This window comes from Phycodurus eques, chromosome 14 (genome assembly GCF_024500275.1).
Source record: "Phycodurus eques isolate BA_2022a chromosome 14, UOR_Pequ_1.1, whole genome shotgun sequence".
Taxonomy (NCBI): domain Eukaryota; kingdom Metazoa; phylum Chordata; class Actinopteri; order Syngnathiformes; family Syngnathidae; genus Phycodurus; species Phycodurus eques.
In genome coordinates this window covers 24,918,843-24,932,607 of record NC_084538.1, presented here as the reverse complement: position 1 = coordinate 24,932,607, position 13,765 = coordinate 24,918,843, and the positions used below count along the sequence as shown (strand labels likewise).

At 43.1% G+C, this 13,765-nt stretch overlaps 1 protein-coding gene across 3 annotated transcripts in view; it reads left to right on the top strand.

Moving 5' to 3' along the window:
- syne3 (spectrin repeat containing, nuclear envelope family member 3) overlaps window positions 1-13,765 on the top strand; it is a 101,888-nt gene that overhangs the window by 69,848 nt on the left and 18,275 nt on the right. For all 3 annotated transcript variants that reach the window (XM_061696045.1, XM_061696043.1, XM_061696046.1), the window contains exons 13-15: window positions 5,877-6,005; window positions 9,006-9,185; window positions 12,915-12,965. In XM_061696045.1, coding sequence (XP_061552029.1) covers window positions 5,877-6,005; window positions 9,006-9,185; window positions 12,915-12,965 — 360 coding nt within the window. The remainder of the gene's footprint in view (window positions 1-5,876; window positions 6,006-9,005; window positions 9,186-12,914; window positions 12,966-13,765) is intronic.

The window sequence follows — 13,765 nt, the reverse complement described above, 5'->3', positions numbered from 1 at the left end:
ACATAATCAAACACTTACTATACTCAAAAAAAAATTAAACCACAAATCATTTGATCATAACATGAGAACATCATAACATACTTGTCTTTTAGTGTTGGCAGCGAGAGGTGTTTTTTTGTGAAGGCCTTGTATGTTGTAAGCAGTTTAACCTCCTCAGGTACTGAGTTCCACTCACCAGCGCTCCTCACTGACCAGGCTGACTTACTGAAAGTGCTCCAGCGCAGAGGAATGACACAGTCACCTCTGACAGAGTCTCGAGTGACACGCTCAGAGCTGTTTCTTTGGCTGATGAACTCAGCCAGAGGAGCTGGAGCAAATTTAAATCTGCAAATATGTGAAGACTGTCCCAGTTTAAAAGACTGTATTTTTTTTTTACATTTGAGGCAAAGATTACAACAGTACACATATTTACTTAAATCTTTAATTATAAAACCTTATACAGTAATTAACATTCATCAACATTGCCTTCTGAGAGAGTCGAAGAGGCTTGCGTTGGTGGCGGAGGAGAGGCTCTCACTTGACTCGTAGAGGCTTTAGGTTCACTCGGAGACTCTTCTGCTGGAGGCGCTGATGGTGTAGCTGGGGTTTTACCTTGGAGAAAAACATGGTGATGGGTAGTTGTTGTCCTTGTTTTTTCTTTTGCTTCAAAATTCCCCTGTACAAGGACATAACCCCATCTATTACGTTACCACACGTTTCGCGTCCTTATTGAAACAGTTTTGCAGATGTTTGCTTCCTCTTTCTTGATGTACCGTACTGTAGATTCATTCACGGCATACTGGCGTGCCACAGATTCATAACTTCTGCCCTCTTTGATCAAATCTAAAAGTTTAACTTTTTCGTTGATATGGTCATCATCTTCTTCCTCTTGGGCACCCCGAAGGAAGCTATTGCAGGGGCACAGCGGCAGCATTGTAAGGGCTTGCTTAACTAATCAAAAAAATTATCGCTTAAACAAAACAAGTTATTGCAAACACAACAGCGTGGACGAGACTGGCGAGACACAACAAGGGAAGATGCTGGGTGAGGCTGCGATGATGCACAGCCAATCAGCTCACGGGATTAATCCACTCGTGCTCTCATTGGTCGATGTCGGAGCGTTGTATGAGTGCTTGTACAGTACAGGCATGTACAGACATGCGCGCATCAACGTGAAACAACGCGTCTTTCTGCAATATGGCTGCCGATATGGCTGTATTTTTTTATTTTATTTTTTTATGAATATTTTGTAAAAACCCGCGAAGCACTGAAGCCGCAAAACATGTAGCGCGACGTGGCGAGGGAACACTGTAGATCCTTTTCTTATACATGTCATCATGTGCCTCGTTTGGCCTTTGCCACCTCTACCTTTGCCCTACGTCACATCTCAATGTATTCCTTTCTCCTCTCCTTGGTCCTCTCAGTGTGCCACTTCTTCTTACCTAACGTCTTTCCTTGTATGATTTCCTGTACTTTGAGGTTCCACCACCAAGTCTCCTTCTTCCCTTTCCTGCCAGAAGATACACCAAGTACTCCCCTGCCTGTCTCTCTGATCACCTTGGCTGTAGTGGCCCAGTCTTCTGGAAGGTCCTCCTGTCCACAGAGAGCCTGTCTCACCTCTTCCCGAAAAGCCGCACAACACTCTTCCTTTCTCAGATTCCACCACATGGTTCTCTGCTATGCTTTTGTCTTCTTAATCTTCCTCCCCACCACCATCCTATGCTGTCTATCCACACTCTCCCCTGCCGCTACTTTACAGTCAGTAACCTCTTTCAGATTACATCGTTTGCACAAGATGTAATCCACCTGCGCACTTCTACTTCCGCTCATGTAGGTCACCCTATGTTCCTGCCTCTTCTGGAAGAAAGTGTTCACTGCAGCCATTTACATCCTTTTTGCAAAGTCTACCACCATCTGTCCCTCGAGGTTCCTTACCTGGATGCCAAACTTACCCATCACTTCTTCATCACCCCTGTTTCATTCACCAACATGTCCATTAAAATCTGTTCCAATCGGGATGCTCAGAACTCCTTCGTCCAGTACCTTCCAGAATTTCCCTTTTAGCTCTGGGTCACATTTTACCTGTGGGGCATAGCCACTAATCACATTATACATAACACCCTCAATTTCAAGTTTCAGCCTCATCACTCGATCTGATACTCTTTTCACCTCCAAGACATTCTTCGCTAACTATTCTTTTAAAATAACCCCTATTCGATTTATCTTGCCATCTATGCCATTGTAAAATAATTTATAGCCTGCCCCTAAACTTCTAGCCTTACTGCCTCTCCACCTGGTCTCCTGGACACACAATATATCAACGTTTCTCCTCATCATCATGTCAACAACTCCCGAGATTTTCCTGTCATAGTCACAACATTCAAAGTCGCCACATTAAATTCTAGGCTCTGTGCTCTCCTCTTCTCTTTCTGCCGAAGAACCCGCGCTCCACCTCACCTTCGTTTTCGAGCCACAGTAACTGAATTTCCACCGGCGCCCTGCAGGTTAACGGTGCCAGGGGTGGACGTTTTTAACCCGGGCCACGACCGATCCGGTATGGAATTCTTGAGATGAACGCTCATATTTGTTTGTCAATGTTTTAAGATGGATGCCCTTCGTGACGCAACCCTCTGCATTTATCCGGCCTGACACCAAGTGGCTTGGGACCGGCCTACAGGTTTCACTGGCTTGTGCCCCCCATAGAGCTGCATTAGATTAAAAAAAAAAAAAAATAGATTAACCCGACTAAATTAAGAAAAAAAACACAACGCACTCAATATGACTGTGATTAATTTACCGCTACGCAAGAATATGACCCCTATAATATATATATATATATATATATATATATATAAAATATCAAGAGGCGGGGTACACCCTGAAGCGGTCACCAGTCAATCGCAGGGCACATAAAAATAACTAGCCATTCGCACTCACATCCCACCTATGAAGAATTTATAGTCCTCACTTAACCTAACATGCATGTTTTTGGGATGTGTGAGGAAACCGGAGTACCCAGAGAAAACCCAGGCAGGCGAGACTGGATTTGAACCCGGGTCCTCAGAACTGTGAGGCAGATGTGCTAACCAGTCGTCCACCGTGCCACTATATATTTATAGTGGCACCAGATGTTGGGAACAACATGTGGATCAGGTGGTGTCCCCCAGCCTCACCTGCTGTGTCCTGCCTGTCAGAAAGCTGTAAATCCACCGGCAGGTGGCAGGTGAGATGTTGAGCTGCAGAAGATTGGAGGAGGGGAGTTCGGGGATGATGGTGTTGAACGCAGAGCTGAAGTCCACGAACAGGATCCTCGCGTATGTCCCCGCACCGTCTATGTGTTCTAGAATGAAGTGCAGTCCCATGTTGACTGCATCATCCACAGACCTGTTTAATCGGTAGGCAAACTTCAGGGAGTCCAGCAGGGGCCCTGTAATGGTCTTGAGGTGGTCCAGCACGATGCGTTCTTATGACTAAACGACCACAGATGTCAAGGCGACAGGCCTCTAGCCATTCAGACCCGAAATTGCACGTTTCTTGGGGACAGCGATGGTAGTGCATTTAAAACAGTGTGGTACTTCACACAGTTCCAGAGATCTATTGAAGATCTGTGTGAAGACTGGAGCGAGCTGGTCCGCGTAGGTCTGGGCCTGCTGCTTTGTTGATCTTTTGTAGTTTGAAGATGCGTCTCACATCCTGTTCATGAATGATCAACGCAGAAGTCAGAGGTGCCATGGTGGTTGGTGGTACGGCTGGGTGCATGTGGGGTTTGAAAGTGTCATTTTCAAATGTGCATTAGAAGTTGTTCAAATCGTCAGTTAGTCCTCTGTTCCCCGCTTGGGGGGATGGTCGCTTGTAGTTGGTTAGCGATTGTAACCCTCACTGGACTGACTTAGTTGTTGGCAGTTAACTCTTTTTCCAGCTTTTCTGCATAATTTCTCTTTGCGATGTTAATTTCTTTTGTCAGCTGTTTTCTGCCGCGATTGTGCAGGGCTCTGTCCCCACTCCGATAGGTGTCCTCTTTAGCCTGGCGACTTTGCTTAAGTTTGGCAGTGAACCATGGCTCGTTGTTATTGAATATGCGAAATATGTCTTTGTTGGTAAACACACATCTTCACAGGAACTGATATAGGATGTGACACTGTCCGTATATTCATCCAGGCTGTCAGTTAAAGTTGCAAAGACACTCCAGTCTGAGCAATCTAAACAACTTTGAAGTTCCATCTTTGGTTCATTGGTCCACTTCACTGTTTTCACCATAGGCTTTGCACATTTAGGTTTGTGCCTGTATGTTGGCATTAAGTGAATTAAGCACTGATCAGATGAGCCCAGAACTGCCCGGGTGTAGCACGGTATGCGTCTCGGCGCCCTTTGCACAATGGTCATTGCACCGGACTATTTCAATATTAGTCATTCGAACTGCTCTGCATCTTTTGCACAATTGCAAAAAAAAATGTACCAGCACTACCAGACAACTAGCAACCCTTTATTGCTCAGTGACTGACAAATCTTTCTGTCTCACAAGTGGTCTCTGTCAATTGACTGTCTGTTGTCGTACTAGAGCAGCTCCAACTACCGGAGACAAATTTCTTGTGTGTTTTTTTTGTACATACTTGGCAAATAAAGATTCTGATTTAGCGTGGTATAGCAGTGGTCTAGAATGTTATTTTCCCTGGTAGGACAGTTGATGTGCTGCTTGTATTTAGGGAGTTTGTGGTTGAGTTTAGCTTTGTTAAAGTCCCCAAGAATAATGAGGGGTGAATCTGGCTGCTTTTTTTTTTTCAAGTTCATTTACTTGTTCAGTGAGCGTTAGCAGTCCAGCATTCATGTCAGCCTGGGGAGAAATGTCGACACCCACGAGGATGAAAGAGGCAAACTCGTGTGGCGTGGCTTACAGTTCAAAAACAGCAACTCCGAGTTTGGGCTGAAGTGTGTGTTGAGCTCAGAGATGTCGGTACACCATTTTTTGTTCATATACTAGCATATTCCGCCACCTTTTGTTTTATCCGATAGCTCCGTGACGCGGTCCACTCGGTGTAGTTGGAAGCCCAGAAGCATTACGGCGCCATCAGGAACGCGTTCACATAGCCATGTCTCCGTGAAGCACAGGGTGGCGTAAAGTCCGAACTCTTTACTGGTCTTTGTGAGAAGATGAAGCTCGTCCATTTTATTGGGTAGAGAGTGTAGATTTGCAAGGTGTATTGATGGGAGCGGCATTCAGAATCCTCTCTTCCGGAGCTTGACCTGCACTCCGGCTCGCTTCCACCTGTGGCGTCGCCTCCTTGTGCCGTAGATCACAGCCAATCCATCGGTTAGTAACTCGGAGAAATTTTTTTTTTTTAAAACTTCCAGAGTAGACTCCCTTTTGTTTAGTAAGTCTTCTCTTGTGTAAGTAAGTCACGTAATGTCTCCGAAGATGAAGGAAAAACTATTTTTCTATATTTGGCACACACGGTTTTCGTATTTAATTAGTTCTAATACAATTTATCATAAACCATAAAAAATTTAAATCGAATTGTATTGGTATAATATTGATGAAATTGCAAGGGAAGAGTATTGGTATCATTGAATCCTAAAAGTGTGGTATCGCTCAGTTATACGGACTAAATGAGTTAAATAGCATCTCTGGAGTAGTAGCATTTATGTGGGAAGTAAATTGCATCTTAGTTCTTTTAATGTTCAGTCAGAATTTCACCCACTTATATTCTCACAAAATGACAACTTTTCTCTCATTGAAATGATTTCCTTTGCTTTGCCCTTATTGTTGTAATTCCAAATATTTATTCTTGTAATATTTTTTCTCGTCTTTACTCGTACTAATCGATAGTAGTTTTTTCTCTATCTTGCCCTGATCTTGTCGTGGTCTTTCGACTTACATGTGCTGACTTTGATGTTTACAGATGGGGTCCAGGAGGAGAGAATTTGAGGCATGGTTGTGCAGAGAGGACGAACTCCTCTCAGAGATCGTTCGCACTAAAAGAGCTGGACTCAAACGAAAAGAACTCAAGATGCAACAGGACACACTAAGCGTGAGTTACCAGGGTTAGCATATGTCAACCAACCACCTTTGTTATCTCTGTCCAAGCATGAGGTTTTCTTGATTTGCAAACCCATTTCGTCCTGGTTCATTTCAACATTGCACCATAGCTGATGGTTATAAATAACTGTAAACAGTGGAACCTCGACAAAACGGACCCCGATATAACATCGGCTAAAACAGACTGTCGGGTCGAAACAATATATCCAAAAATGGTTTCCATGAGTCACTTCAAATGCCATTGACAAAGACTGTTAGTTACAGAATTGGCCACTGTTGTTTACAGGTAGAGAATGGGACTGATGTTTTTCTGGGTCACAGATATATAAAATGACTAGATCCAATTCCAAAAGATGTGCCTCTCATGTGATGATTGTGATAGCTAATATCTTATATTTGTGTGTGTGTGTGTGTGTGTGTGTGCGCGTGTGTGCGTGCGTGCGTGCGTGCGCACAAATGGAGTCTGCCTATTGGACCGCTGCAGCAAGCTCGTTAAGGACAAGTAGACGCAAGTGAAAATATTTTGCTTACACGGCACTCAGGGCATGCCAAAAGATAATAATTCTAAATAAGTGCAATTAAAGCTGCCTTGTCGAACAGCATCGTCAACAAATCATTCAAATGGAAATTTAGCGTGTGAGAATTAGTGTGTGACTTAAAGGTGCTCTTCCATCAGAATAAATTTCTTTTCAACATACAGTGGGTATGGAAAGTATTCAGACCCCCTTAAATTTTTCACTCTTTGTTATATTGCAGCCATTTGCTAAAATCATTTCAGTTCATTCTTTTCACCTATGGTCTCCATAAACCTAGTGGCAGTACTCTCATTTATGTACCTTTTCTTAAAAGACATAGAGGTTGTCTGAACTTTTGGAAGAATCTGAATCAAAGAAGACACAAAAATGGTCAGAAATGGTCATATCCTTAATGTCAATTGATAGAATTTCAACCTCCTTAGAGATGACCAGGTCTAAGATGTGACCTTGAGTGTGGGTTGGACTCTTTGAGAGAGGTCAAATGTGTCTAATATAGCAGAGTTCTTTCTTTTTTTTTTCTTTCCCCCCCCCCCCCCCCTTCCCCCATGTTATTGCCAAAATGAATGTTAAAGTGTCCCGTTATGACAAAATAGTTGTAGTCAGTATAAATAACTGACAGCAGTTTTGAAAAATCCTCCATACATTTTCCAGGTCTATAAATTATATACAATAACCTTTGGGTCACCTTTAACTAAAAAAAAAAAAAGAGATATTCCAAAGAGCTCAAATCACCCAGTATAGTTTCTTTACACTGAAATAATGACTTTAAAATAACAGCAATACGACTTATACAGTAATTAACATTTATTATACAGTAATTAACATTCATAAACATTGCCTTCTGAGAGAGGCGAAGAGGCTTGTGGCGGAGGAGAGGCTCTCACTTGACTCGGAGACTCTTCTGCTGGAGGCGCTGACGGTGTAGCTGGGGTTTTTACCTTGGAGAAAAACATGGTGATGGGCAGTTGTTGTCTTTGTTTTTTCTTTTGCTTCAAAATTCCCCTGTACAAGGACATAACCCCGTCAACACGATTGCTAAACTCGACAGCTCGAACACGTTTGTCGTCAATGTCTTGTGCAAATTGATGCATTGCCCTTGCCATGTTGCACAATTCTTGCAGGTTCTCCAGGGTAAGGCCACACTTTTCTGTTACTTCTTCATCTTCCTCTTCGTTGTTTTCCTCACTTGCAGACTTTGCCATCTCAAGGAGGTCTTCATCTGTCAGTGGGTCCAAGTGGCAATCAATAAGGGCGCTGACGTCTTCTTCCGTCATGTTGTCAGCAGAGACAACGTGACTCTCTCACCATACAGAGACACGCATCTGAGGCCGTATCTTTATTGAACATTTTCGAACCAGCCTTTACTGGCTGAAAAGCCTCTTCCTCGAGGAGGCGAATCACTCCTGGCAGCGCTAGTACTGGCTTGAGGTTCGTCAGCACCTTCTTCAGCCTCTTCATTGTCGTCATCGGGCAAGAGCTGGTCGTAGAGAGCTTTGGCCTTTGTCCTGATAATATTAGTGTAAAAACTCACTGTATTTTCCCTGCAATCGGCAATCCACAATGCCAATACAACTTTCATTTTCACAATTCCTCCTTATTGAAGGTTATTGAAGCAGTTTTGCGGATGTTTGCTTCCTCTTTCTTGATGTACCGCACTGTAGATTCATTCACGCCATAATGGCGTGCCACAGATGCATAACTTCTGCCGTCTTTGATCAAATCTAAAAGTTTCACTTTTTTGCTGATGGTCATCATCTTCTTCCTCTTGGGCGCCCCGGAGGAAGCTTTTGCAGGGGCACAGCGCTTCGGGGGCATTGTCAGGGCTTGATTGACAAATACAAAAATGTATTGCTTAAACAAAAAAAGTAATTGCAAAACAACAGCGTGGACGAGACTGCCGAGACACAAGGGAAGATGCTGGGTGTGGCTGCGATGATGCGCAGCCAATCAGCTCACGGGATTCACTCGTGCTCTCATGTCGCGCCGGGAACCAACACGCGCCTTGTATGAGTGCCCGTACAGTACAGGCATGTACAAAGCCTCTGAGTCAACTCATCTCTTTGTTTGGCATGCAGGGAAACCTACTCTCGCGCGCATCGACATGAAACAACGCATCTTTCTGCAATATGGCTGCCGATATGGCTGTATTTATTTATTTATTTTTACTTTTTTAATGAATATTTTGGAAAGACCCGCGAAGCACTGAAGCCGTGAAACGCGATGTGGCGAGGGAACACTGTGTATATATATGTGTGTGTGTGTGTGTGTGTGTGTGTGTGTGTATATATATATATATATATATATATATATATATATATATATATATATATATATATATATATATATATAAATATAAAGAGAGACAGAGAGAGAGAAATTTTGAAACTAGGAAAACAAACACCTGCCTGCTCGATTATTCCAGCACCCCTAAACTGATTTGACTTTTTGTTACACAGGCCTTGAGGTCAGCGGTAACCTGGGGTCAAGAGAAGTTCCAACTTTTGCTTCAGGAGAGTGGAGTTGGTAAGAGTGGTCTAGCAGCGGACCCGAGTCTCGAAGAACTGCGTTACCGCTGGATGCTCTACAAGTCCAAGCTAAAGGATGTAGGTGTCCTCCGAACCAGGGTTAGTTCTAAGGTGAGTTGACTACCCCTTGAGAGTACCCCTCTACTACTACTACTACCCCTCGTGTGATGCAAAAAGATTTTTACCCCTCCCAAAAAAAAAGGTTGACGGTCGGTTGCACATTACACATGGGTATAAGAAAAATTGAGAAATTCTTAAGTATACTGGCACATAACCTCCAGACATGAGCCAAATAAATGCGAAAGATGCACTGTAGCTTTCATGAAAAATAGCTGGACTTCAACCAATCATAGACACTAGCCACACACTTAGTCAAGTGAGTGACAATGAGGTAGGTCGAGGAAAAGGGAGGATAAACACACACAAGGTCTACTGATATTATTTAGGGAATAATTAAACCTAAGTGACATGACACAGCATTCTTAACTATTTACTCAGCATGCTGTGGATTCCTCTGTGAATCGGAATGGTGTCAGGCTGCGCTCTGTCTGTGCATGCTCTGTCTTGACGTAACTGCGCGGTGAGGTCATCGTAAGGGTGGGTGATCTATGGAATATACTAGATATATCGCGGGTTGTTACATGTGAAATGTACAGTCTAAAATGACGACATTGGGACTATCGAGTACAAATCCTTCCGTTTTCTGCTTTCATTCTCTGCTGGTGCGCGTCTCACAGTAAGCAGCATACTCCCCCGCCCATCCAGAAAACTCCTGCATGCGGGCATGCTTTTGTATGAGCTTAGAACTGAGGAAACTTCATTTTCATGTTCAAAATCCCACTGTACTGTCTGCTTGATTCATTATATTGGTGTCACAGAGATGCCAAATGTTACGATTTGGCCGTATTTTGTTGTTGCCATTTGCCGGGTGTTCCGAGTTTACGCCGAAGTCGAAAATAGTCCGCACACCGAAGAGCAAGAGACGACGTGCGGTCATGTAAATTACTTGAGGTTTGCCAGTGAGCAGCCACACACGACAGTCCAAAAACTGGAATTGAATTAATACCTTATCACACACGTCAGCCAAAATGAGGGGCCATATACTATATTAAATATTTTATATGACCAATTTTATGTTTGTTCGCGCAATAGAGTACTGAGGTATTTTTTCATGCATTTTTCATTTTAGAGTTTTGTCAGATGTTTTTGAGTAGTACAACCCCAATTCCAATGAAGTTGGGACGTTGTCCATCCATTTTCCGAGCCGCTTATCCTCACAAGGGTCGCAGGAGTGCTGGAGCCTATCACAGCTATCATCGGGCAGGAGGCGGGGTACACACTGAACTTGTTGGCAGCCAATTGCAGGGCACACTTAAACAACCATTCACACTCACATTGACACCGAGGGGCAATTTAGAGACTTCAATTAACCTACCATCCATGTTTTTGTGGTGTGGGAGGAAACCGGAGTGCCCGGAGAAAACCCATGCAGGCATGGGGAGAACATGCAAACTCCACACAGGCGGGGCCAGGGATTGAACCCCGGTCCTCAGAACTGTGGGGCAGACGCTCTAACCAGTTGTCCCCTGTGCCGCCTGTGACGTTGTGTTAAACATAAATAAAAACAAAATACAATGATTTGCAAATCATGTTTGACCTATATTTAATTGAATACACTACAAAGACACGATATTTCATGTTCAAACTGATAAACTTTACTGTTTTTAGCAAATAATCATTAAATTAGAATTTTATGGCTGCAACACGTTCCAAAAAAGCTGGGACAGGGTCATGTTTACCACTGTGTTACAGAATCAGAAATCAGAATCATCTTTATTTGCCAAGTATGTCCAAAAAACACACAAGGAATTTGTCTCCGGTAGTTGGAGCCTCTCTAGTAAGACAACAGACAGGCAATTTACAGAACACTTTGGAGACAGAAAGACATTGACAAAAAAAAATAAAAACAGTCACTGAGCAGTAAAGGGTTGCTAGTAATCTAGTAATGCCGGTACTTTTTTTTGTTTTTTTCCTCTAGCACTGAGAGCAGTTCGAATGACTAATTTTGCAATAGTCCGGTGCAATGACCATTGTGCAAAGGGCGCTGAACTTCAAGGAGTGTATGCGGTTTAAAGTGACGAGTAGTGGGATAATCTGGGACAATGTCGGTTGTGCAAATGTTGCAGATACTCCTCAATCAGTGTGCAAATGGAGCAGATGCTACTCTGGCATGAGTGGCCAGTATTGGTCAACAACAGATGGCGAGACAACTACAGTGAGTGCACGAGTCATACATAATTGGAAACAGAAATGTGACAACGAACTCAAGTCAAAAAATTGCCAGCTTGCTGTAATGGAATTGTAGGTTAGGTGTTTAAGAAGTTGATCGCAAGAGGGAAGAAGCTGTTGGAATGTCTACTAGTTCTAGTTTGCATTGATCGGTAGCGCCTACCTGAGGGAAGGAGCTGGAAGAGATGGTGACCGGGATGCGGAGGGTCCGAGAGGATTTTGCACGCTCTTGTCTTAGTTCTGTCAGCGTGCAAGTCCTCAAGGGTGGGGTACGGGGGTACCGACAATCCTTTAAGCAATTTTGATTGTCCGTTGCAGTCGGAGTTTGTCCTTTTTTGTAGCAGCACCAAACCAGACTGTGATGGAAGAACACAGGACTGATTCGATGACCGCTGTGTAGAACTCCCTCAGCAGCTCCGGTAGCAGGCTGTGCTTTCTCAGAAGCCACAGGGAGTACATCCTCTGCTGGGCCTTTTTGAGGACGGAGTTGATGTTGGTTGCCCACTTCAGGTCTCGAGAGACTGTAATTCCCAGGAACTTGAAGGTCTCGACGGTTGACACAAGGAAGCTGGACAACGTGAGGGGCAGCTGTGGCGAAGGATGCCTCCTGAAGTCCACCATCATCTCTACAGTCTTGAGCGTGTTCAGCTCCAGGTTGTGTCGGCCGCACCACAGCTCCAGCCGCTCCGCTTCCTGTCGATATGCAGACTCGTTACCGTCCTTGATGAAGCCGATGACAGTGGTGTCATCTGCAAACTTCACCTTTTAACAACATTCAATAAGCGTTTGGTAACTGATGACACTAATTGTTGAAGCTTTGTAGGTGAAATTCTTTCCCATTCTTGCTTGATGTACAGCTTCAGCTGTTCAACAGTCCGGGGTCTCCGTTGTCGTATTTTACGCTTCATAAAACGCGTTGATTTTATTAATCAAGTAAATATTAATTTCACAATTAACCCATTTTCATTTAACGCAATTTTATGAGTATACATTAAATTAAATGGATATGCATGATGTATCCCATCCAGGTCACATTTGCAAGCCAAAAAGACAGTTCGACTGCCTGGGAGGAGCAAAGTTTTTGTGCACAATGGCTACATTGGATTTTTAAAATGGACAGATGTTTTATGTGCACTCTGACAATAATCTTCAACTAGGAGTGGTAATAAACAGTTTGAATCCTTTTTTTTTTTTTTTTGGATGAATTGTTGTTATTTGCCAAACTGCTGTTTATTGTAAAGTGAACTAAGTTGAGTTCACTGCCATTGTACAGTGCTCATATCTCAAGTTTGTGCTCGCAAGACAAAGTAAAAAATCAGCTGAAGGACGGCTCCTATCTCGAAAACCTCGCAAATCGGGCCACCTCATCTCATCTCAAGGCAACACTGTACTAAATGAGCTGGAAAATAATGTACTGTGCAGTTTTTTTTACGAATGTGTTTGGTGAAAATGTTTTGAGGTATTGTGTAAACGCTTATCAAGTAAATCTCACTTTTGTGTGGAAAAGTACCATCTATACTGTAGTAAAAATGTTTTCTGTTTCCTTTGCAGAAAATCACTGTCAAACGAGGGGAACCTGCCACTGGAGCAACAGCGTATAAGGTACCATAAAACTAATATATGTTTCATGAAAGAACAGGGAATTACAATTTGTTTATTTTCACTGTGATTGGTCAGCAGAGGGCACTAGGCTGCCACCCCACCATGCATGGTGGTGACCACATGACTTTTCTGAGAGGGAAAAAAAACAATAAATAAAAAAGTTAAAAGAATAAACATTTTTAGAAACCAGTCCAGGGTGCACTCTGCCTCTCGCCCGGAGTCAGCTGGGATAGGCTGCGGCACACCAGCATCTCTAATGAGGATTAGTGGCATAACTATTTATGTATGAGTGGGATAAATAGTATACAGTTAATCATGACTAAATATATTTTGCTCATGTCTGTTGTCTCATTAATGACATTTCCAGTCTAGGCCGCATAAATCTTGATCCATTGACTCTTAAGAGTTTGGCGTGCACTTTAGGCCCTCTTCATTGCAATAGATTGGACCAACGTGGGGTGCCACATCCCAGTGCCGCGAACGAGCCAACGTCATATGTTTGCTCGACCCATGCACGCGGCACTTGAGTGATTTCACTAACGTTAAAAAAATAAATAATTCCACTAGAGTCGAGCTTGTCAAAGTTTCTTCACTGTCTGCTACAATTACTATTTATTTATATTTTTACATCTGCAATTTGAAAGGTAAGTTTGCTAACATTGGTTGCTAGTTTACTATCATGCTGACTTGGTGTGGTGCTTACTCAATACAGACGAGGAAAGACGCCACTATTACTCTTGTTAACGCTAATTACAAAAGATTATAGTTATGACTAAATTATTAATGTATTTCTGTGATTA